This window comes from Eschrichtius robustus, chromosome 7, assembly GCF_028021215.1.
Source record: "Eschrichtius robustus isolate mEscRob2 chromosome 7, mEscRob2.pri, whole genome shotgun sequence".
NCBI lineage: Eukaryota > Metazoa > Chordata > Mammalia > Artiodactyla > Eschrichtiidae > Eschrichtius > Eschrichtius robustus.
The window spans coordinates 96,646,822-96,673,307 of NC_090830.1; the positions used below are offsets into that span (position 1 = coordinate 96,646,822).

The window sequence follows — 26,486 nt, forward strand, 5'->3', positions numbered from 1 at the left end:
TTGAATATGTCAATAAATTATCTCTGAAAAAACAAGTACAATGACCTATGTATAGGTCAACTACATGTCTTTTTAGACATGCTCTAGGTTGCTAGAGCATAGCATTATTGGCCAAGGAGGTCTGGAGGGAAATTTTGTACTCAGAGAACAAGGCAGAGTTTAATATGGAATTTATAATAAAGGTACAATACCATGTTAGAGGTGTTGTTTGAAGGCATCTATAAGAACTTTGCCTGCAACTCTAGAGATTGTAAAACTAGTAATGAAAATGGATATTGCTTTTTTAAAAGTTTTTTCTAATATCCTTTAAGTGTTTTCTCTTTGTTTTTAAATTGTAAAGACTACTTTCTGTTTAATGTTGTAACATTTCTTTAAAAAAAGAAAAAAAGAGGAATTGAAGCCATTATTTCCATAAATCTTTACAGGGCTATACTCCAGGTATGGGAAGAGGGATGCAATATTTCTCCTTAGGATACAGGAGAGAAATGCAACAAGCTATTATGGGCCTCCATATACCTTGAAACCTGAACCAAGTACTCTCTTGGAAATTTTCTTGTCCTTTTTTGTAATGGAAAGAGCAGAAGTTTCAGACTTACAAACCACACCACTACTTCAGCCACTCATAAGTTTGTAACCTTGAGCCAGTGAGCATGACCTTTCCTCCAGAGTAGAGATGATAATACCTACCTTAGAGGTTATACTAAAGATGGATTGAGGAAATGTATGTTTAAGCCCTTTGAAGACTTCATAGATGCCAAGTCAGAAATACTCATATTAAGCTTTATGGAGCCCTCCCTCTGAGGTACTCTTCTAAGCATGCATTTATAGCCATTTACCTAATCCTCAAAATAAATTTATGAGGTAGGTACTATTGTATCTCCATGTTAATAATGAGGAAAGTGAGACAGAGATGCTATTTAATTTGGTCAAAGTCCTAACTGGGAAGTTGAAGAACTTCAATTTAAAAAGAAGCCACACTCTAATCAACTGCTCTTAAAACTACTAACATTAGTCAATTGTATTTTTTCCTTCCCTGCAATAAACATGTATTGTTATATTCTCTTGATATCTAATGATGGGCTCTTCTTTGAGCTCTCTGTGCCTAGAAGTTATAAAAGCAGAGGCTGAGTTGTTTACCAGTTAGAAGGGGAAAATTTGTGAGGGCTAGATAAAAAGAAGGCTCCTTTTTATTTTAAGATAAAGAAACACAAGAAGAATAGATTCCATTTTTAAATATCTGTGATCTGGTGCAGTGACTTGAAATTTAAGGACTGTGCATCCCATGATTAAAAACTTTTGAGCCTGCACCTTTAATATACTTTTAAATAAATTATATATTTATATATGCTATTGTGCAAATAAACTTTATAAAACACACAAAAATAAAACAGAAAGATGGATGAAACAAAATATATGTAAAAGCAGAATTCAAATTATTTCCTTTGTACATTCTGAAGAAGCTTACCCATGACTAGTTTAGCAGAGGGAATCCCAGGCAGGAGTTGTAAACTGGAGGACCTCAGAGGACAATATGACCTGCCAGAAGCATTTAGTCTATAAGAGGGTTGGACAATTATCTAAACACTAGGCAGTCTCACACGGAAATTTGGATTTCTACCATATTCTGGAAAATCAGAAAACTCAGTAATACTGGTTTGCATTCCCACATGACAACCTTGACGGAAGTCAAATACTGGGCTGGTTTCTTCAGACAAACCCTGCACTTCACAGTTTGTCACAGCCTTCACTGTCCCTATTGCGCCTTTAGGCAAATTCACTTTTTTCTTTTGGAACCTCTGATGTAGAGAAATGAAGTTCCAATCCCTGTTCTACATGATCTATATTCAGCGTAATTTGGAACAATTCCATGTGAATAATTTCTTCAATTTACAAAGAAACTGAGAACATCATTTTTTCAGTAAGAAAAAATGCTCTGGTGTGCTCACAGGCCACTAATACTTCATCTCATCCAGTTTCTTTACTTACTGGGCGATTGCAAAGAAGAACAAAGGAATTAAAATGAAATTCATCCAAATGCTTCCAAAGACAGACGTGGTAAAAAAAATCATGGGTTAAAAAAAAAAAAAAAAAGATGGGTTATCCTTAGTCTTACATGACATAGTTAAGTCAATCTCTTTTCCCTCTACTAAAAAGGAATTTGTGTTTTGATGATGGATTTTTCTACTTAATTCTGTTAGACAAATGTCCATTGAAATTTTCATGTAGGATACTAACAGCTGGTTTAACATCTTAAATTGTTGCAAAAGCTTACTCTTTATAATTGAACTATTCTATACATAAGATAAATTTAGTGAGTTAAACTGATTGGCATTTGATTCACTCACAGGGTCTCAATTTTAAAGCTGTGGTTCTGGTGTCATTATTATGTTAAGTTCTCAACTTACTTGCTTACAAAGTAAATAACAGAAAAGATGTCTTTCCTTAGAGACTTGTCTGCAAATTCATGTAGATAAGTTACAGCACATTAAACAAGTATGTTACTTTGTTAAAAGATAGTGTGGCACAGGTAATTAAGTATGAAGTCATTAAGGCTTTTCTATGCTGTGACAGTTGTGTTTACCTATAACAGATTAATGAACTTGTCAAATGTTCCTTTTTCCTCTTGTTATTTCAGATCAGCCTTGAGTGGAATTTGACTGAAGATGTTCCAACAGTTTTATCTCTGGAAATGGTTAGCTTCAGGGATTATCTTTTGCTGTCTCTTCACAGTCTGCTTGGGCCAATATGATGATGGTAAGGATGTTTTTACTTTGACCTTTAGAGTTAGCCAGAATTTCAGTGGAATGTGAAACACACCATAGAAATGAGTAATGCTAATTTGTAGTTCATTTTTAAAGGTTGGCGACTCTGTGCAATAATTTTCCTTAATTAAAATAATCTTACAGAAGTAGCATTCGATGCACTTTGTTTTTTAATAAGGATCGCAGTATGGTAGAAAATCCAGTGCTAGGCCTCTAAATGAACATTTACTTATACTCACTAAACAAATGCTTAATTGTTATTAAAAAAAAATTCAATTCTATTTGCTAATCGTTGAACAAACACAAACAGTAGCCTTAGATAAAGCTTAGGAATGTAAAAGATACCAAAATTTCCTGTGAGAAAAAAATCTCTGAAGGGGTCAAAAGTAGATTCCATAAGTGATTTTAGTGCTAGCACTTTAATTGGGGATTGCATTATTTCATCCCCCACTATTTTATTTAGAAAGAGTGAAAAAAATGTAAAAAACTTGGCATTAGATTTTCTAAGTCATTTCTTAATAGTAAATCAGTCAGTTGAGAAAAATATATTAGTCATCAAGCTCTGTAGGGACCATTTAACATGTTATATCTGCAGTGGCCCAAATGTGCCTGTCTTAGATATTTCAGTATTGGAGGAATCTGTCTTTGAGTACAACATAATGCAAGTGTGGAGTATATGTATATATTATATATATACTACATAATGAAAGTATATATGTAATACCTTAAGAGAAGAAAAATGGATAAATTTTCCCACCCTAGAAGTTGGTTATTCAAGAAAAATGAGTTTGTTCTTTTATTATTATTAATTTATTTATTTATTACTTTTTATTATTTTTACTCGACATTTGTTCAGCATTCAGGGTACACAGGCGAGCAATCATCTCCTTACCCTTGTTGCCATGTTACCTACTTGCTCTTAGAGGCAACAAAGATTGTGAATTTTGTGTGTGTGTGCCTTGCTTGGCTAAACTGAATGATCTGCAGATAGATGGATTAATTTGACTTTTTCCCAAACAGTGTTCAAATTGTGTACATATTAAGACATTCTTAGTCCTCCATAGTTAGGATATCATGCCTCTTTGGGGATTTGCAGAATAATTTACAATAGCAGCTATTTTCATAAAGTCAACAGCCTAAACCCTTGAAAAGTTCTGCTAATTAGCACAGTGTTTACTTCAAGTGCATCTGGATTTAATGTTCATGTCATCGCCATTTATGTAGATTGTGAATCTCCAGTCTAACAACAAATTTAAAAGTGCAGTAAGAAATAAATAATGTAACTGCTACTTTGAAGCAAAAATAAGAATCAGTGGAACTTAAAAGAGCATGACTTTAAATTAAAAGAATGCATTTTAAATCGTGCCCCAAGAATAGATGACAAATCAGTGCGTTGGTATTTCTTTATGCCATAAGGCATTCTATTTTTATTCATATTTAGTGTTCACACTGAGAGGGAAGGATTCACTGTCATTGCTCACGTTAGACTTTCATAAACCCTGTACTTTTTAGCAATGCAGTTCAGGTTATCAGAGGAAATCACTCCTGATTTAACCTGTAAAGCTATAAATTAGTTTCTTTAATAAGCTCATTACAGCTCTTGGTCTCTCTAAATGTGCTTGTATAGATAGCCTCCAAAATAAGATTATCAGGTGACTGTTGGCCATCAAGTAGTTACTTTCTGAAGCACAGTGCAACTTTACAACTGCCAAGTTACATTTTATAGTAAGGCTGCCCCCTCACTGCGCTCATGGAAGACCTCCTTCCAGCCACCGTTAGAAAGCCTTTTCAGTTCTCTCCTCCTGGAGATAGGTTGCTCAGTACATAGGAAGACTGAAGGGACTGGAACTGTGGCAAAGAAACAAAAATTTTGTGTAGTTTTTATAGAGATTTCTTAACTTTATATGCTTTTCAGCATTCCTTCCATACTTGCGTCCTCCAACGAGCATGCCCCCAGAGGTAATAACACATTCCCCTAGGTGGCCCTCAGGCCTTTAACTTCTCTCTGGTCTCCTTCAATTAGGGACTCTGACATCACTTTTATTCTATTGTTCATGAAAATGATTTTCATAGGTACTATTTTTTTTAAATCCATATAAAAGTTGCGCCTACATTATGAAGGAATTAAATCAGGAGTAAGCAAAGCCTAGCTAAAACACAAAATAACACTTAACTGGAATACGTGATATGAATTTCTTGAACCAATTTTTTTATCCAAATGCTTGGGGATGCAGGTATGGGTTAGATTGAAGGAAGACAATGGTGATAATCATAATCATGATAGAAATATGTGAAAAAAAAGGAAAAATAAAAACAGTTTTGCCATAGGCAATCCACTGGTTGGATTAGCCCATTTGATAGTTGACGACTGATTTCCATACATAGTTAGAAGCTTCAGATAGAGGAAAATGAAGGAGAAAAAATTGAAACTACGCTAAGGCTATTAGTATAGCAGTTTAGGTCACTGTTGTGTTAAAACATAGAATTCTTCTGGACTTGCAATTAAAAACAGTTTCCTCTGTTTTTCTATGCATTTCCTTGCTTAGGCATAAGGCAGTTGGAAGGGAAAAATACTGTTTATTCAATAAAAATTTTAACCTGAAATGAAATATTCTAGTATTACCCAAATGTGTGAATCTGCTTCTAAGAAAAGTATATTGCATAATTGTTATTTTCAATATTTTACAACTAATTTTTTTACTTGGGAACTTGGGCTAAATTTTGAGTCTTTTGATATTTCTCATTCAAATTGCTGGGGTAAGGTTTTAGGTTCAGTAATAAAATTCGCAGATGGTCTATTCCTTAATGAGCATTTCATTTGTTTGATGACTACATATTTAAGCACGCATTAATAACATTAGATTGATAGTATGATATTACATTTTAAAAGTCAGAATTTAGCTAACCAATAGAATATTGGAAAACATAATTGATTTGTAGTTTATAGTAGCTACCCTCTTCCCAATAAGAGAGCATTAGGACTGATATTTTTAGCTTGTAGTTTAATGCATTATCAATCCTGACAACGTTATTGGAATGGGAACATGTACCCTGATCCCACATTGAATGTGGGGAGCCTGAAAAGGAGGTGCCATGGGAAGCAGAGGAAGCAAGGCTATCTGCTAAATTGTATGTTGTGTGGGATAAAAGATATAAAAAACATATTCCTTGTTCTACCATATTATTCACAGTGAGGTAAAGAAACCAAGTTGTCCACAGGGTTTGTGTTTTTGTTTATTTTGTTTTGATTTTGAGTTCATGAATGATTGATAAATGGGAGGCAAACGGAGGAAGAAAGGAAAATGTTATATAGTTAAGGGGTATGTTTTATGTTCATTTTTTATTATTTCCTCTGCATTTTCAAATTGCCATATTGAGTAGATATTACTTCCATAAGCAGATAGGAGAAGTATTTATTTAAAAACAAAACCAAAAAACAATGTATCATAACATTATAACTAACTTGAAACCAGAACGTTAGAGTATTAGAGGAGTTTTAAAAGGGTATGTGTGCCAATGAGTGTGTGTGTATGTGTGTGTTACAGAGAGAGAGAGATTCCCTTGTGTGTGCAGATCATGAAAGCCAGTATCAGTTTTCTTAAAGAAAGGGTTCTCCCTGGCTGCTCAAGCATTCAGCCTGGAAGGCAAAAATCTTTCCTCTCGCCCTTGAGCTATTATGTAAACTAGCATATATCTATGATGTGAATGGAACACTTATATAGCGCACAACCAGAACAACTTTCTGAAGGGATCCTGTTTATAAGCTCAGAAAGTCACAAAACTTCCTTAGGCTCAGTTTCCTTATTAATGATAACACTCTGAAACTCAGTTTTATGCAGTTTTGCACAGTACCTGACATATGATCAGGGTTCACTAAAACTGCTTTTTATCTTTATTGCTATTATTACTTCTTATTATTTATAAATAATTATGCTTCTTTTTATAAATTTCTGTGCAAAGTACAATGAGTACTTTGTGCTCTTGTGCACTATATGTACGTTCTTTCTTTATATCTCTCCAAATTTACTAAACACCTTGAAGATTTAACTTTGTTACATTATATTTTATTCTTAAAAGTATTAATGACTGTATTCTTTCCTTGGAGAGTTTACTGATTCAAATGAAACTATAAGTGAAGTTTGAGGAACATTTCCAGGTGTATTTTCAAGCTTGTTAGGTAATCTGTTAATCCATGGAAGGTCAGTGATGAGATAGACATGTCAATCAATTAAGGGTATAGCCATGTTATTAGGTCTGAGACTAAAATCTTCTGAGATCTGACACTATAGCAAGTGCATCCAGAGGTCATAAAGTAGAATGCCACTAGGTTAATACTAATTAAACTTAAAAGAGAGCGGCATGCAAATTACAATGCTAATAATAGCATTATAAGGAAAATATAACTGCCCAATGAGCTGAAACACTTGTGTTTCCAAGAAAGATGTTTCCCCCCTTTAGATACCTTAAGAAGAAATGGTTATGTAAACTTAACAGCTCTGTGAGAAGAGTTAAATGATCTTAATGGTTCATGTGTCCAGACTATGATGGACTGTCACATAGGGCACTGGATATAGCAATATCCTTGCCTCATGGACTGCAATACTTTATTTGTGGGACACTCACGGTCTCCCCAGGATCATGCTGGAAATGTTTGTAGAATTTCTTATTTTTTGAGTTTGTTATTTCAAAGCTTAGTGCAGGTCATCTTCCTCTTGTTAACATTATATTTCTCTGAACATAGTACAATGCAGAAGTTTCTTTTGAGTCTGTTTCAGTTATAATTAAATTAAAGGTGATTATTGGAGACTATACCTAAGTAATTTTCAATGAACTTAATTGTCTCTGAAACTTCTCAATCCTTCATTTAAATATGATTTCTTAAGGCAGCACACATCGAGAGATATAGAGCAATATACATGTACACACTCATACGTAATAGATAGATAACACACATTTTAGACAAAAATAAAACCACATATAGCATATATTTTATGCAAATTTTAATCTTAATATAATATGGACATCTTTCCTTGTCTGCGCCTTTCACTTATTCCATCTTACAGCGTGTATTTTTATTCTGAGAGGTTAAATTCAAGTTTTAAGGGTAACTTTGTTGTTTTCCCTACAGGCTGATTTAAAATCCTGAGTATTTGTCTTTTTTTTTTTTTTTTCTTGAAGCTTTATAAGCTATTAGATTTATATAAACTGTCTAGATTATATTATTATGGAACATTTAGAATGCTATGACAAGAAAGAGCACCTTCAATGCTTACTCCAGTAAAATTTTCCTAAACATTCTAAATTTCATCTCCAGATGAAAGCTTGGCTGTGTCCTCATTTTTAGATTGTATCCACACTTGAATTTCCTGTTTCCTCTTTTCCAAAGGTGAGTAATCTTGTGGATCCTGTAGCCCCAAAATGGATTTGTTTCAGAGCAGAGGTTTGAAAAAGCATATGTCTTTTCTTGTTTTGGCAACAAGAAGTTTTTTTGACTTCTCTAGGCTCTGACCTTGGGCCTAGAAGGATTGCTTCAGTAGCTTTTGTGTACTCTACTAATAGGCTCCCATAAAGCCGATCTGTACACGCTGGAAGGCCAGAGAGCTAAAGGACCCAAAAAGTAAATAAATAAACTCTGAGAAACAGAAGACCAATTATTGTACTTAGAAGATTCTCTCTCTGCTAACACACCCACACCCACACCCATACCCCCCAAAAAGTTTATTTCCAAGGTAACTTAGAATACCTAAGTACTGATATTTCAGATACTCTCATTTGTCTCGTTGAGACAGGGAAAGAAGTAAAAGTTCTAATTCACTATCCAAGAGATGCAATACAATTAATAACTAGTAAGGTGGATGCTTCCCTCTCTGGTTCTAACAATCTAACATTTTTGAACCACTTGAAAAGAAAAATGCTCCCATCCTAATTGTGTGAAAAGGCAGAATTCATTTTAAATGTTTTTAATAGAAATTGGAATTGAGCAAAAATGTAATTATAATCTTGCCTGGCTCTGAGTCATCAATGACTTATACAACTCATAATAGAATTGCTTTTCTTCGTTGGATCTTTTCCTGTTAAATCTCTGTGCTTGTTACCACCACTTCTTCGCCAATTCCCTTAAGCTCTGCGATTTGGGTTTTCTCACATCTGTACTGATACTGCACTCTCTAAGGTCTCCAATGACTACTTTCTTGGACAAATCCTATAATTTTCTAGCGTTTCAGCAAACAACGTTATTGATCTACTTTTCTTTCAACTTTTTTTCCTCAGTGTTTCTTTGAACTGACTTTTCTGATTGTCTATATATCAGACATCGTCTTGCTGGTGAATATTCTACCTTTTTCTATTCTGTGATTTTGAAATTGCCCACTCTTGTTTATATTTCCATAAGGAGTCATTCTATAATGAGCCAATTTGGATATTTTCTGACAATTAAACAAGGTCCTCTCCTTGGTCATGTTCTATTTTCTCTAACTTCCCTTTCACAGTGCTTTCATCTAACTGCATATCCACTGCACATACTATCACTTTTTCTCTAGTCCACATTTTCACTTTTCTATAGAACATTTATTTGCTTTGCATTTTATTGAATATCAACTCCAGGAAAGATATTAGAGAAACAAAAATGAGACAGTTGCTTCATTCAAGTATAAAAATGAGGTATATAGTCAGTACAATGTAATTTATATAATAATAGAATTATGTATAGCATATGTGTTTTGGGAGGATACAAATGGAAAACCTGCTAAAGAATTTGGGGTGGAAAAAGTTGGAAAATGTTTGTAGGATGAATTTTGATTTTTCAAGGTAGGGAACTGGAAATTTCAGAAAAACTGAAGAATACTCAGTTGGTGTTCTGATTTAAGACGTACACAGATATCTCTGTTTAGAACTGAGGATTGCGTATGCTGTTTTATGACGTTGTTCAGGGAAGGTTAGATATTAAAGTATCCAAAGGTAACAAAACAACATGTACTTGGTTGTGTTCACCATCTATCCAAGGCTTATTTATAATTTCATCTCCATAGAACTCCAGTTAACAGCATCTCTCTCTCTCTCTTTCTCCGATTCTTAAAAGCTATTTCTTTTTTTTTTTTTTTTAATAAATTTATTTATTTATTTATTTATTATTTATTTTTGGCTGTGTTGGGTCTTCGTTTCTGTGCGAGGGCTTTCTCCAGTTGTGGCGAGTGGGGGCCACTCTTCATCACGGTGCGCGGGCCTCTCACTGTCGCGGCCTCTCCCGTTGCGGAGCACAGGCTCCAGACGCGCAGGCTCAGTAGTTGTGGCACACGGGCTTAGTTGCTCCGCGGCATGTGGGATCTTCCCAGACCAGGGCTCGAACCCGTGTCCCCCGCACTGGCAGGCGGACTCTCAACCACTGCGCCACCAGGGAAGCCCCAAAAGCTATTTCTTGATTGCTTGTAGTTCTCGGTTTTTGTAATGAACTGTGTCTAATGCTTTCTTATATACTATTAAGAAGTGTTCCTACAATTTCACAGGCATCATTTCTACAAGTTTCTTGAAATCGTAAATCATATTGATATGTATTTTATGTGTAAACAGCCTCTCTTTACAATAAGCACTAACATTCATTTAGCATTTATTAACAAAGCCCTTTGTATACATTATTAAATCTTCGCAAGAACTCCATGAGGTCCTTGTGATTGTCATAATAATCACATACCATTTCACTACTATTATGCCTCATATATAGATCAGGAAACTACAGAGACAGAAGGGTTAAGTTGCTCTCCCAGTGTGATATTAGTCCCACTATTGAGTGGCAAAGCTGAAACCAACCCATTATCTCAGCTCTACATGCAATAATTACATACTGTGCTATTATATTATGACATCAAAATCTTAACCTTTCCTGAAGGTTTTACTCAAATTCTACTCATTCCTTGACACTAAATTATTCATTATTCTTTGATGTTTTTACTAATGATATTCATTCAAAATTAAGTGCGGAGAGGTTGGTTAAAGGGTACAAACATCTAGTTTTAAGATGAATAAGTTCCGGGGATCTAATGTACAACATGGTGACTATACTTAATAATACTGTATTGTGTATTGTATACTTGAAATTTGCTAAGAGAGTAGATCTTAAGTGTTCTCACCACACTAAAAAAACAAAAAAAAGAACTATGTGAGGTGATGGATATGTTCATTAACCTGGTTGTGGCAATCATTTTACAATGTGTAAAGTATCAATCCATATACTGTGCACCTTAAATATGTACAGTTTTTGTTTGTCAGACCTCAATGAAGCTGGAAAAACGTAATATCCACCTTCCCCTTTATATTATGTCATATAATGTTTGTTTTTATGTTTAGATTATAAATTCCTGAAGACAGAGACTGTCTAATTTACTTTTGTTTCCCTCAGCACCTGGCAAAATGACCCAGTTAGTGGTTATTTAAATAAGTAAGCCTTGTATAAAGAAAAATAGAACTGAGAGATGAAGTGTTTTTTTTAACAGTGTAGTAGCAAGTAGGTAAGCTTTGAGGATAGTAGTTGGAGTTCAAACAGCAATTCAAAAACATATTTAGTGAGAGTTTGATTTATACGATACGGCTCAACATTAACATAGGGACCAAAGCAATCAATAAATTACCTGTGCTATGGACGTATTACACACAGCATCCCTTTTAGCATTCTGCTGGAAAACAGAGTTTAGGTAAATTATATATAATTTTTTTTTTAGAAACTCAATATTTATCCCATTATAGGGCAGCATTTAGAAAAGTCTTTGTAGAAAACTCAAATTGAATCTGTCCTCTCTTCAGGTGTGTTTTCTGTCTTTTTCTGATTATTAGCTGCTGTTCTGGGCATTTTGTTCAAAATTTTGGTGGATCACACTGCAGCAATTGTTCCTGACATCAGCTGTTCTGTTCGAGATACTAATCTTTCCTACTCTTGTAGGATCCTATACTGCCCCTCAGGGCTGCTCAATTAGACTGCTCAGTGACGACTGTTCAGCTACTCTGAGTTTATTAAGTGTCTTTATTGAACGGTTGGAATACTGATGAGAGCTGTTCAGGCTTAGACTTAGATAATGTGTGAAAAGGACAATACTAACTCAGTCATCAAAATTTTATGTGGTTATATCCAGGATTTGGCCATTGTTGGTCTGCTGGATACCTAGAATGCAATTCTGATGGTATCCCCATAGGGGGAAAACTACAGCATTTTAAGGTAACATGAATAATACATTATGCTGATTATTTTTATTCATTCATTCTTCAGGTACAGTAAGCATATGTAATGTCTATTATGTACACATAAATTTTCTAACAGCTATAGCTAATATTTATTGAGTTATTTCTATGTGCCAAATAGCTTACATATAGTACACACTCTCCTCTACTCACAGTGTATATTTATACATAATATACATGATATATGTATCATTGCATTTCAGTTACACAAGCTTACATAGTTTTATACAAATATTTTTAAGTGGCCACTAGGTGTCAAGCCTTCTTCTATGTATATAGCAAACAATAAAATAGACAAAAATATCCTTATTTTTATGGGGTTTGCTTTACATTGGAGGGAGACAGAAAATAATCCAAATCACTAAGAAAATTATATAGTATGTTAGTATGTGAAAGGGGTTATATCAAAAAATAAAGCAGGGAAAAGGGATACTTAGGGGAATACAATTTTAAATAGGAAAGTATGGGAAGAACTTACTGAGAAGTACCCTTAGTGCAAAGTTTTGAAGAGGATTATGGGAAATCTATGTAGATTCCTAGAAGAGCATTGAAAACAGAGGGAACACTGAGTGAAAGGGACTTGAGATGGGGACATGCCTAATGTGTTTGAAGAACACAATTGCAAGCAAGCTATGGTGGGTGAAATGTTGAGCAGAGTGAGGGAGAGGGGACAGAGATAAGATCAGAAAGGTAGGGCTTCCCTGGTGGTGCAGTGGTTAAGAATCCGCCTACCAATGCAGGGGACACGGGTTCGAGCCCTGATCCGGGAAGATCCCACATGCTGCGGAGCAACTAAGCCCGTGTGCCACAACTACTGAGCCTGCGCTCTAGAGCCCGCGAGCCACAACTACTGAGCCCGTGTGCTGCAACTACTGAAGCCCACGCGCCTAGAGCCCGTGCTCCACAACAAGAGAAGCCACCGTAGTGAGAAGCCCGTGCACCGCAACGAAGAGTAGCCCCCACTCGCTGCAACTAGAGAAAGCCCGTGTGCAGCAACGAAGACCCAACGCAGCCAAAAATAAAATAAATAAATAAATTTTAAAAAAAAAAAGATCAGAGAGGTTAGATGGGTGGAGACAGATTGCACAGGCCTTGTGGGCAATTGTAAGGACATTGTCTTTTTCCTCTGAGTGAGAAGGAAAGCTACTGGAGTGTTTCAAGCAGGGGAGTGAAATGATTTCACACAAGTTTTAACAAAACTGCTTTGACCCTTATGTTGAGAATCATCAGTTAAGTTCAGTGTGACCAGTGAGAAACGTATTAACAATATTCCAGGCAGAAAATAAAGATAGCTTAGACCAGGTTTTCATGACAGAAGTGGTAAAAATGGTTGACTATGAATGCATTTTTAAGGTATAACCAACAGAGTTTGCTGGTGTGTTGGATATAGAGAAGACGAAAAAGATAACATTTAAAGTTTGATATCAATATATTTGGTCTAACCATCAGGCGAGACTGAATGACTGACCTCATCAAAGGAATAAATGTGGCTAGAAATGAGCCATAAAAACAATGATCATACAGTCCAGGAAGATGAGGTAGAACCATCATCTTAGATGAGGAAGAATATTAATATAGAGAGACAGTTAATGAGAAGAAAACCAGAAGAGAGTGGTTTACTAAAAGCCAAAGGAAGAAGGCATCTAAAGGAGAAAGTGATCAGCTGTGTCAAGTCTGATCAAGTAAGGTGAAGTATGAGAACTGATTATCAAATTAGCAATGTGATGTTCATTCGTAGCGTTGACAGGAATAGTTTGGTGCAATGTTGAAGGCGAAAGTTTGGAGTGGTTTTAGGAGAGAGTGGAGGAAGAAGAAATGCAGGGAGTTTGAAGATATATAGTTTCTTTTTTCCTTTCTTTTTTTTTCTTTCTTCTTTTTAATAGGGTGGCAGTAGTAATAGGGAAATAGGAGTAAGTTTCAAGAACACATGCCCCACCTCAGGTCCTAGTGATATAAGGATATGATAAAACAGCCACCACCCCTGTGAGGCCCTGAGAGACCTACGGAAAAATAACATCTTCTGGGAAGACCCAGATTTCTAGCAGAGCAAGAAGAAAAGAATGTTCAGCAAAGTATGTATTATCTTATTTAATCTATTTAATCTTCAGTAAAACCCCGTAAGATAAATTCTATTATTATTCCTGTTTTCCAGATGAAGAAACTGAAGCTTTAAAGATATCAAGCTATCTTGCTTAATGTCACACAGCTCCTGTGTCTAAGAGCCATGATCCTAGCTCAGGCAGCCTGGCTCAAGCTGCCATACTCTTAACCACTGTATTTTATAGCCTTAGTACAAAGTGCTACAGGACTCATGAAAGTACAGTAATATGGACCCTAATCCATGGAACCTTAGGAGAATGATGGAAGCTTTGATCAATTTCTATTATATGTTCAATTATTCAATATATATTTATTAGCATTTACCATATGCCAGTTTTGTGCTAAATTTGGGGGCTGAAAATATGACTAAGATACATTTCTTGACCTCATGAACGTTACTGCCTAGTTTATATGAAACATCAGCAAAAGGGATTACAAGTATAAATCAGTGTACTGTATATAGATTGTGAGAGGCTGAAGTTAAACGAATGGCATTTATGCTGCCTGCCTAGAAGTGTGCTAAAGTCTGTATCAATTGTAGTTAGTGGAAGAAAGATTTATAGGATGAGATACTTTGAGCTACTTGGAAAATGAATGAGGAGCTTTGATAGATTTAAATCTGATACATATATCAGATGGGCAACCTAAATGCCCATCGACTGACGAATGGATAAAGAAGTTGTGGTACATATATACAATGGAATATTACTCAGCCATAAAAAGGAACAAAATTGAGTCATTTTTTGAGACGTGGATGGATCTAGAGACTGTCATACAGAGTGAAGTAAGTCAGAAAGAGAAAAACAAATACCGTATATTAACGCATGTATGTGGAACCTAGAAAAATGGCACAGACGAACCGGGTTGCAGGGCAGAAGTTGAGACACAGATGTAGAGAACAAATGTATGGACACCAAGGGGGGAAAACTGCGGTGGGGTGGGGATGGTGGTGTGCTGAATTGGGCGATTGGGATTGACATGTATACAGTGATGTGTATAAAATTGATGACTGATTAATATAAAAAAATCTGATACATATAAATTCATATGATGCACAGTCAAAGCAAAAGGGAACATGAGAGGATTAATAGATGATAAAGCACTGGTAGTATGTGGATATGAAAGATTATCTATGGCACAATAGTTAAAGCATGAGCTTTGGAATCAGACCTTGTTCAAATCCTGGCAAAATCAGTATATGATTTTTGGTAAGTTATATAATCTCTCTATGACTTAGATCTCCATCTGTTAAAGAAGGATAATAGCAACTCTGATTTGATTGCTATTAGGATTAACTGATGGTATGTATGTCAATTGTTTAGCATGCTTTCTAGCATATAGGAAATGATAAAAACATATTTTTGGTATATTATAATAATTATTACTATTTTCAAATTAAAGTAAGATAGACAATGTTACATCATCATTAATCAATATTTCTTTAGGTTTCCTTTATCTGAAAACATTTACACAAACACACACACACAATCACACACTGTATACTAAACTGACAACTTCTTAGAACAATCACTATACCTTCTACATACTTATTTCTGCATACTATAATTCTTTGTATGATTTTCTGCCCACTTAGCCTGTGAAATTTTCAGCTGCATTTATTAATGGTGTCTGGCATAGAAAAGAAGCTCAGTAACCATTTGGAATCTATACCTTTTCCATTTTCTCCTATCTCTTATTTTCTCTACCTCCTTCAAGTTTTTCTCAATTTATATTAGTTTCATGTTTTACAAAGGAACTTCCTTTAATTCCTTCTTATTTCTCTTTCTTCACTTATATGTGGATGCTTCTCTAATCACTTTATTCCTCTCATTTTTTAATGTTTCACCCAACTCCGTCTTTCGTTCTAATTTTTATATCTCTCTCCTGTTTCTTTGCCTTGTCTTCTCTCTGTCTCTCTGCCTCTCAACACTTGCTCAACTTTTGTTATCTTTCTACCTCGCTTTAGCTAATTTAAATTCTAGAAAGCACAATAAACATCTTCTTGGCTCTAGTTACTTAATATTTCTAACTGATGGGTCTACTTTGAAAAAGTAATCTTAACTGGACTTTTAGCCTCCCTGGTTACAGAAAAGAATTGGGATAGTATTGTAGGAAAAAGGAAAAAAATTTCCAGAGTGCATTTTCATTCTCATAATATAAAAATTACCAGAATGCACACACATATTTTAAAACCTCTAAAGCTTCCTTCTATTATCAGATGAGGAACATTTTAAAGGAGATGCCATCCGATTTCCTTCCCAATGATAGTGAACTTGGAAAAAAATTTCAGTTTATTCTCTAAATTTCTAAGATTGAAATTCAAACTAAGATCTTTGTTAGAGATCATTTATTAAATATCAATTCCATGGGAGTTCTTTTGAATATACAAAGTGAGATATATTCCCAGAAAAAGAAAACTAGAAGGAATATCATCCAATGATATTCAAGACTCAACTTAGAACTATTCTTTAAAAAAACAATTTAATGTGGCTAATTCCAGAATGATTTAGTTAGCTAGTCTGTGTTCTCATAATATTCTGTGAATGCCACTTTGACAGCCTTATGAGTTTTCATGTCTATGTCCATAACTATGCTGTAAAATATTTAAAGGATGTGTTAGTTTTCTATTGCTGTTGTAACAAATCACCACAAAATATGTGGCATAAAACAACACAACTTTATTCTTATAGTTCTGTATGACACAAATCTCATTGACCTAAAATCAAGGTGTGGACAAGGCTGTGTTTTTTTCCTGAGGTCTAAGGGAGAATACATTTTCTTATCTTTTCTATCTTCTAGAAACTGCCCACTTTCCTTGGCTCATGGTCTTTCCTCCACCTTTAAAATTAGTAACAGTCAGATGAGTTCTTCCTACAGCACATCACTCTCATTTCTTCCATAATCACATTTCCCTCTGACTCTAAATTATTCTGCTTTAGGTTTCCATTTTTTAAGGACCCTAAATAATCTAGATAATCCAGGATAATCTCTTTATCTTAAAGTCAGATGATGAGCTAACAATTTTATTTGAAATATTAATTGTCCCTTGTCATGTAGTGTAATATATTCATAGGTTCTGAGAATTGAGATGTGGGAATCTTTTGGGAGCTATTATTCTGTTTATCCCAAGGGGTATAGTAAGTTATCTGGTGTGTGTCATGAGCTCAATAAATATGATATTGAAACAATCAAGTTTCAGGACATATTTAGCCTGGGGTTTTTTTTTTTTTCAGCACCACGGACAGCACAGGGAATATTCAATTTTTGAATGTCTGAAGCAGATGAGGACCTGGTATGTGGACAACGTCTAGGTTTACTTGACTAATAAGTTTAGTACAAGAATCTCTTATTAAAGAATTCCTTTAAAGTTTTTCTTTTTATGTAAGAGATGAGGAAACTCTGTCCCAGATAGTGGGAGTAAATTTCTCTTCAGCTTGTTGGTAGAATAGCTGAAGTTTATGTCCTCTCAAATTTTAGCCCTGCCATTCCTGAGATATCCTTTTCACAAAATAATCTTATATAACTGGTCTCACTTATTGATCCTCTGCTCTCAAAGTCGCATCACAATCCTACAGTTGTCAGGAAGTACTGTGTGTCATTGATACCCATGTCTTGAATAGGAGTAGGATAGGCAGAGGCATATATGACAGAAGGAAGAAAAATAGCACAAAGGAAATAGCAGATGCTATGACATTAAGTTTTGAAAGACTTTTATATACTTGGGAGGGTCACAGTTTAATGAAGTCCTCATGTTTTACCATCAGTATGTCTCAATATAGCCATGGGTTTTTTTTTTTAATTTATTTGTTTATTTTTGGCTGCATTGGGTCTTCGTTGTTGCGCGCGGGCTTTCTCTAGTTTCCGCGAGCAGGGGCTACTCTTCGTTGGGGTGCCCACGGGCTTCTCATTGCGGTGGCTTCTCTTGCTGTGGAACACGGGCTCTAGGTGCGTGGGTTCAGTAGTTGTGGCACGCTGGCTTAGTTGCTCTGCAGCATGTGGGATCTTCCCTGACCAGGACTTGAACCTGTGTCCCCTGCATTGGCAGGCGGATTCTTAACCACTGCGCCACCAAGGAAGCCCCCATGGTTTATTTTTTACATGATTTTGGATGAAACAAACAGAAACATACATAGCCCTGTTTCCTAATATTAGAAAACAATAGGACTATATCATTTGGGGACTTAAGTTTCTTATTACCAAGTTATACAACTGAGGGCTTTAAAAATATTACATTGTATAGATTTGGGCCTCTTTGTGTCTTCCTATCATTCCAGTTATTAATTCTAAAAGGTTGAATAGTGATGCTAGGCTGTAACCTGGCAACGTTACCCAGGTTCATCTATCAGATTTGCTCTTTTCCCTCTTCTTCCTGTTTTGTACATTTCAAAAAAAAAAAAAAAAAATTTCACTGTGTAAAAATCTTTAAGCACACTGTATGCACTGTATTTTTTACCACATGTGACTTCTTGATAATATGTGGTTAAGATATCTTCATGATTTGCCAACATTATTCATAACATAAATTTCAGATCCCGAGGGAAAATGTGATATATCCAAATTAAACGCAATTTAGTTATACTGTGTGCAGAAAAGAGACCTGAGACTGCTGTCCTTGAAAAGGTCTGCTTATAAGGATGACCTTGTCTGGCATCTGAGAGAGTGATTACCTCTGGGGGTGGAGAGGCAGGGGGATGAGAAACTAGAGAGGTGTGTGCAGATGCAGCTTAATTGGTAATACTGTAGTTCCTGGATTAGGCAAATTGGTAATGTTTATTACATTATATAAATAAAAACCTTTTAAGAAAAGCACCATTAACTTGCTAATGATGATAGAGTATAATAAACTATTTATGATTAGTTTAATAAAGTACCTTTAAGATCCAATTAAAAATGTTAACAATGGGGGAAAAGGGCTTTGGAAACAGATTGGTATTTGATTCTTAGAATTACTGGTTTAATGACTTTATGTCAATTAACTTTTATCTCTCTGAGCTTCGGTTTCCCTGTTTCACAAATGGTAGTAATGACTCTCTCAAAAATCTTTCTTCCAGAGAGGTTAATCATTAGATCTATTACCAAATATTTCTTGTTCTTAGAGGTACAATATAGGATTGCACTTCTGTGAGGTTTTTGTTTTTTAAGTGATGCACAGCTATGTTATTTGTGATTTAAAGTGAAGTTATGCAGGCCACCTCTGAATGAAAACTTTAAGAACCAGTGTATAATTCACCACATTTTCTTCTCTCTGCTGAGTGTGTCATCATTCACCACTGCCAACTTGCTTTCCTGGGCAGGTATGCTAAAAGAATCATTTGAACATGGAGAATGACCAAGAATACATACATATTGTTGTCTTAAGCCTCTTATATTTTGTATTTGTTACCACAGCATACCTTTTCCTATTCTAACTAATAAAACTTTTATTAAATGAGATATATGTGATTTCAAATAATAGTACTTATATTTAAATGAATTCTACTTGTGTAACAGAGCTGTGACAGAATACCACATAGAATGGGTGAATTTTGGTGAGAGAAAGATTAGAAAATTTCCCAGTATGTGGAGATATATATGTTTCAGAATGATAAATCCAGAGACATTAAACATAAACTCTTCACCGTTTTTTGCCTGGAACTGTTTCTTATTACTTGAATTGTTAAAGGAAAGCTCAGCTAAATAGGTATAGTTTTACATGAATTTCTTAAATAATTGTTTTCATTCCAGCTTTGCCTTCCCTATGAATCAGAGAAGCAAGTCCTGGAATGATTTATTTCTTTGTAAGATCATTTTTATATATTTTAAAAACAGGCAAAACTAAATAGTTTATTGTTTAGGCACACATGTGATTGATAGATTTTAGCAAGGAAAAGATAATTGTAAAATTCTGGTGAATGATTACATGTACCATGAGTTCAGTGGTGAGTTCATGGCTGGAAATCTCTATCTGCTTAAAGAGACACATACACTTAGGAATCTACCTAAAAAAACAAATTCTCTGTTTTGGGCTTCTTATCGAAAGTAGTGATGCAAGGTATTACACGGTATTTTAGGAGTGTAGAGAAGAATGAACTGCAGTTTTATAATTGTAAAGAAGCCTAATCATGTGTCTTTTCTATTTCACTGAAGTTCAATTGTTTGTTTTAGTATATCCACAGCTGAAGCAGTTGGGAATTGTCATATATGCAAAAGCATCTTTCAAATTAACTGTCTTAATTACCAAAGTTAAAACCAAACATATAAATTTTCTTTTTAGTCTCTTTTCCTGTTTTTCATTTTGATTTCCATTCTCCTCATCCTCTTTTAAGAAACTTTATAGAGCCCTAGCTCATACACTGAGAACAAAGGCATCTCTTATATTAATGGATAAATAATTCTCCATTTTCCAAATGAAATTGTATACTTTTAGATAAAATGAAATAATTCCAGGGACTTATATAACCTTCAAGAAGTAAAATTAGTAAAATATTCTTTATTTTCCATAGCTATAACAAAGTGGAACTGCTGTTGACATCTGTGAAGGAACATTTTGAGATTTTAATTGTTTACATTTTTTTAATTTTGCTATTCGACAGAGCATATAAATAGCATTCCTAAGTATAGAAACAGTGTCCAGGTCTCATAGTTTCATTTGCAAAAAATTCCATTCTCTTGAAATGCAGTATTGTTTTTGTCCTTGATAACAAATGTTGCTCCTGACACAAATGTCTGAGAGTGAGGAGCCCTCATGAATTAATCTTAGTCATTTGGCTGTGGACGTCAGGACAGTAAAAGTGTGGAAGGGATCTGTGATTCTGAGGAATGGCTCTCAGAGCAGGAGACAGATGCATGGCTGGTGTGTGAGTGTCTTGGAATATCAGAGGATGCATGGACTCATGGATTGTCTGGCTGTTTGCTTTTAAATTTTCATAAACTCTCTCTACGTGCCTAAACTCTTTTTTGTGATTTAGATTCAGTTTTTCTTTATTGTCGAGAGATCTCCTCACAGTGAATATATTCATTAGCCTTGGGTGAGAGACATAATTGATCTATATATAATTCTTATTTTCTAAAACCTTGGAGATCACAGAGACTCCAAGGAGTCTAAACTCAGGCTTCAGTCCGGTAAGCAGAGCTTCTCATGGGGTTGTGGTTTTATCTCTACAAGTGAGAATATACTTTTCATTCCCTGCTTCCTTTTCAATATTCCCATTAGTGAGAGTACAGGCCATCTAGTGCCTATCCTAGTTGACCTATAAGTATATGCACCTCCCCCAAAAAGCTGTATTAATATTTTTTCTTGGAACATAACAGACCAAATCCTTTTGAGGCGGGATCCAGGTCTGATTTTAGAATCTGTGGCATATTTTTGGATTTGGAAATTTCAGCTAAGTGACTAATAAACCTGTGACTACTCTCCTTTTGATTTGGTTTTGGGGCAGCCCCTTAAATGCCTGTCTGAGAAAGCTCAACACTGCTGAAAGAATTTATTGTTTGTTCCAGCCAAAACCTGACTAAAGGTGCCTGACCTATCTCTTCTTAGAGCATTTACTTTAGAAAACATGCAATTGTAAATACTTTTCTGTCCCTTTGAGATATATCTTGTACAACCTAGGAATATCATTCTCAAGGACCCTTTGAAATTTGATCATCAGGAAAGATAGGGGCCCTGTCTCCTAGGCTCTGCTGGAGGGTAGGACCCTTACTTTGATAAGTGCCAGTTAACAAACACAGGTGGCCTAGACACATTGGCCACCCCTTTAAAGTCCTTTGGTATTTTTCCTTTAGCACACCTCAGCATTGAAAAAGCCTCCTGCCTTTTGTTTCAGCAGACTTGAGCCCAGTTTCTGAAGTCTTTCTCCCATACTGCAGTAGTCTGCATAAAATCTGTCTGGTCCTTTTAAACATGTCCAGCTTTGTTTCCTTTAACACTTTTAATGTCTGTAATTTGTCATCAGATAACAAACTCAAGATCACCAGCAGTTTTTTGTTTTGTAATATTTTTAATACTTACACTTTTAAAATATCAAGTAAACTCTAGACAAATCTTTCTAAATCTTTTCACCATATTTCTCTTCTCTCTTTTGTTCCTTCACTGTAAACCCCGGGTTTGAAAGTTGGCTTATGCCAAATTACATTTAGAGAATTATAATTAATTTATTTACCCTGTTTTAAGCAGCATAACATCTACACAAATATCTCTATAGAGAAACAGTATTATAAAATTAATTAACATACTTCCAGCAAAAATAAAAAATCTTTATTACCTTATGGCTCTTCATATTCTAAACATTTTAATTTTAATTAGGCTTTAAAAAATTTTTTTAAATGCCTTAAACATGCACCCAACTTTTTGTCTTTGCAATCACTGTAATAGCTCCAGGCAAATTATTTTTCAAATAACTTAATTTCGCAAGATATTACTTTGTACAGTCAATGTATAAACCACTGATTGTTTCTAAATTGTCCTGTATTTATGACAGTGAATATCAGAACAGGTAGCTAGTGGAACCCAGTGTATAACTACGAATCAACTGTACCAGCAATAAATGCTTTCACAGAAAATTGTTCATGAAGATTTTAATGGTTTAGAAACTAAAATATCTCAGCTTCATCCTGATTAAGAAGATGGATTTTTAATGTAGTTCACATTTTAACTAATGAGGGTCAACTCATGCATTTTAGTGTTCTAGAGAATAGAGGCTTAGTTTTAAGAGCCCAAAATATGGCATTGTTTATTTCTTACTAAAGAAATAAATGAGTCAACATTTTTCCACACTAATGTTAAATAAAATTTAATTATAATAAAATTATATACTATTATCTAAGACTGTATTACACACCCAATTAGATATAGTATAAATGAGGACAAAATAAAATTATGATTTTACTTTTAACCTGCTTCTTTGAGGTGGATGAGAAATTAATAATTGAAGAAATGAATAATGGAAGAATTTGTGTCAGATGAATTTATAGGTGTGCAAGAAGAAAATACATGTGAATCCTCAAAAGGAACTTCCACATAATATTTTCTCTTTATCACTTAAATATGCAGACTTAAAGCCCTGCTTTGAAAGGTTAGTGTGCCTAATGCTCAGTTATTGAGTTCAGAATATTCTTTCCCCATTGCTCATAACTCGTACATAATGCTGTGATAGACGGGGGCAAGCCAGTCATAATGGTATGACAGCCACTAGCAAAAATGTATGTAATTTTATGCCTCTTTTAGCTTGAATTACCACAATAATATCATGAATGAACTTTTTCTAATTATTTGAGTATGTTAAAATTTAGTTGTACCGAATGTTGTTTGAGTACCTGTTGACCATATAATTTTTCTTTGACTGAATGCACATGTAAATAACTGATAAAGTAATATGGAACATTATATTTTTAGTTGTTTTCTTAGAACAGGTAATATGGCGGTACTTATCCACTCTAGTGATAGTTTCAATTCCTTTAAGTCAAAATAAATTATGGAATATGACAGAAAATTGAAGAAATACAGTGAAAATTGAAGGAATACAATCAATACAATTGATACACAATCCATTAAACAGCTTTGTGAATTGAGTGTATTAGACTTTTTTAATGTAAAATTATTTCTGCTTATTCTTGACCGTTTGAAATTGTTTGTCCTATAGGTATTCAATCTAATCTATAAAATTAAATAATCATTATTCCCCCCACACTCCCTTATCTATCCACCTTCTACCTAATTGCTCAAGCCAAATTTTGAGAAGCAAACTGGATTTCCTTTCTCTACTATCTCTCATATATTTATACCTATTCTGTATATTAGTTCTATTGATTCTACTCATTAGTTCCTTTCTCTATACACCTTGCTATTTTATTAGTTAACATTTTCATGTTCTATTAAAATGACAACTATAGTAGTCTTTCCGTATCCATGGGGGAATTGGCTCCAGGAGCCCCCACATATACCAAAATTCACAGATGCTCAGTCCCATAGTTGACCCTGCATATCTGCATTTCCACACCCAAGGATTCAACCAACCTCGGATTATGTAGTACTGTAACTATTTATTGAAGAAAATCAGCGTATAAGTGGACCCACACAATTTAAACCCATGTTTTCCAAGGGTCAACTGTACAGTGGTCTCCTAAATGATCTCACTGCCTCATTCAACTTGCACTTTTTCTTAGAGTACTCTTTTGGAAAATAAGGAAACACTACAAAAGTAATTTTTTTTTTATTTTTAAATTTTTATTGGAATACAGTTAATTTACAATGTTGTTATAGTTTCTACTGTACGGTAAAGTGAATCAGTTATACATATACATATACATATATCCACTCTTTTTTAGATGCTATTTCCATATAAGTCATTACAGAGTATTGAGCAGAGCTCCCTGTGCTATACAGTATGTTCTTATTAGTTATCTATTTTATATATAGTAGTGTGTATATGTCAGTCCCGATCCCCCAGTTTATCCCTCCCCCCTTTTTCCCCCTTGGTAACGATAAGTTTGTTTTTTACATCTGTGACTCTATTTCTGTTTTGTAAATAAGTCCATTTGTACAATTTTTTTTATCAATAGATTCCACATATAAGTGATATCCTGTGATATTTGTCTTTCTCTGTCTGACTTACTTCACTCAATGACAATCTCTAGGTCCATCCATGTCACTGCAAATGACATTATTTCATTCTTTTTTATGGCTGAGTAATATTCCATTGTATATATGTACCACATCTTTTTATCTATTCCTCTGTTGATGGACATTTAGGTTGCTTCCATGTCCTGGCTATTGTAAATAGCGCTGCAATGAACATTGGGGTACATGTATCTTTTTGAATCATGGTTTTCTCCAGATATATGCCCAGGAGTGGGATTGCTGGGCATATGGTAGTTCTAGTTTAAGCTCCTTAAAGAATCTCCATACTGTTGTCCATAGTGGCTGTACCAATTTACATTCCCACCAACGGTGTAGGAGGGTTCTCTTTTCTCCATACCCTCTCCAGCTTTCATCATCTGTAGATTTTTTGATGATGGCCATTCTGACTGGTGTGAGGGGATACCTCATTGTAGTTTTGATTTGCATTTCTCTAATGATTAGTGATGTTGAGCATCTTTTCATTTGCCTCTAGGCCATCTGTATGTCTTCTTTGAAGAAATGTCTGTTTAGATCTTCTGCCCATTTTTTGATTGTTTTTTTTTTTTTTATATTAAGCTGCATGAGCTGTTTATATTTTGGAGATTAATCCCTTGTCAGTCACTTCATTTGCAAATATATTCTCCCATTCTGTGTATTGTCTATTCATTTTGTTTATGGTTTCCTTTTCTGTGCAAAAGGTTTCAAGTTTAATTAGGTCCTATTTGTTTATTTTTGTTTTTATTTTCATTACTCTAGGGGATGGATCAAAAAAGATCTTGCTGTGATTTATGTCAGAGAGTGTTTGGCCTATGTTTTCCTCTAAGAGTTTCATAGTATCAGGTCTTACATTTAGGTCTTTAATCCATTTTGAGTTTATTTTTGTGTATGGTGTTAGAGAATGTTCTGATTTTAAAATGATTAAATCTTCTAGCCCAGCTTACAAAGTGCTCCATAATTCATCCTGCCTTCCTTATTCAAGCTCACCTACTCAACTTTTACCTGATTAACAACATGCCAAACAACTTAGATTTACTGAAACAAAACATAGATTTTATGCCTTAGTATCTTTCTCAGAGTTTGTCCAATATCTTACTTGGACATCTTCTCCTCATCCTTGAAAAACCAGCTGAACCATCATTCTCTAGAAGCTTCTTTCCACCTTCATACCTTGTAGAGTCATTCACTCTCTGCTGTATGTGCTCTTGGTTCACAAACTGACCTCCATACAAGGAGGGAAGAGAGAGACCCAAGAAAGAGACAGACCACTCCAGATTGGTAGGTGGCAGGATTAATAAGCAAGGGGGAACTTATATATGAGGCTTATCTTGGGTGGTTGCAAGACAAGTAGATCTTCACACCTGTCCACGAGAATCTTAACATCTATGTAGAGCCTTAACTTGGCTCAATCATGTGTACTGTCCAGATGGTCTCAAAAACACCTTACTCTCTTGAGGTTATGTCCTTGGAACAGCTCCCACTGGGAGAATGGTGGGCATAACATGCATTCCAAAGACAGGGGAGGGGATGAAGAGCCTCTTGGAAAAGCCAGGGACATCAGATACCTAACTTCCCCGCCACACACACCTCACCATACACTCATACACACACACGTACACACGTAAACTTCCTCCAGTAGAAACACACAGCATTAGCCCTGACCCCTATATACCCCCTTACAAACATAAAGAGTAATCTATCTCTTTTCAACAGAGAGATTACTCTATAATATTGTCCTTTTTCATCTACATATGTTGCCTATCCCTCTGCACAGAACCTTATCCTTATTTAGTCCAAATCATTTA

The 26,486-nt window shown here is 35.0% G+C and overlaps 1 protein-coding gene across 1 annotated transcript in view; it reads left to right on the forward strand.

The window, feature by feature from the left end:
• The window catches only part of PCDH15 (protocadherin related 15), a 1,145,650-nt gene that overhangs the window by 410,139 nt on the left and 709,025 nt on the right, over positions 1-26,486 (forward strand). The window contains exon 3 of the mRNA XM_068548948.1: positions 2,636-2,754. Coding sequence (XP_068405049.1) covers positions 2,664-2,754 — 91 coding nt within the window. The 5' untranslated portion in view covers positions 2,636-2,663. The remainder of the gene's footprint in view (positions 1-2,635; positions 2,755-26,486) is intronic.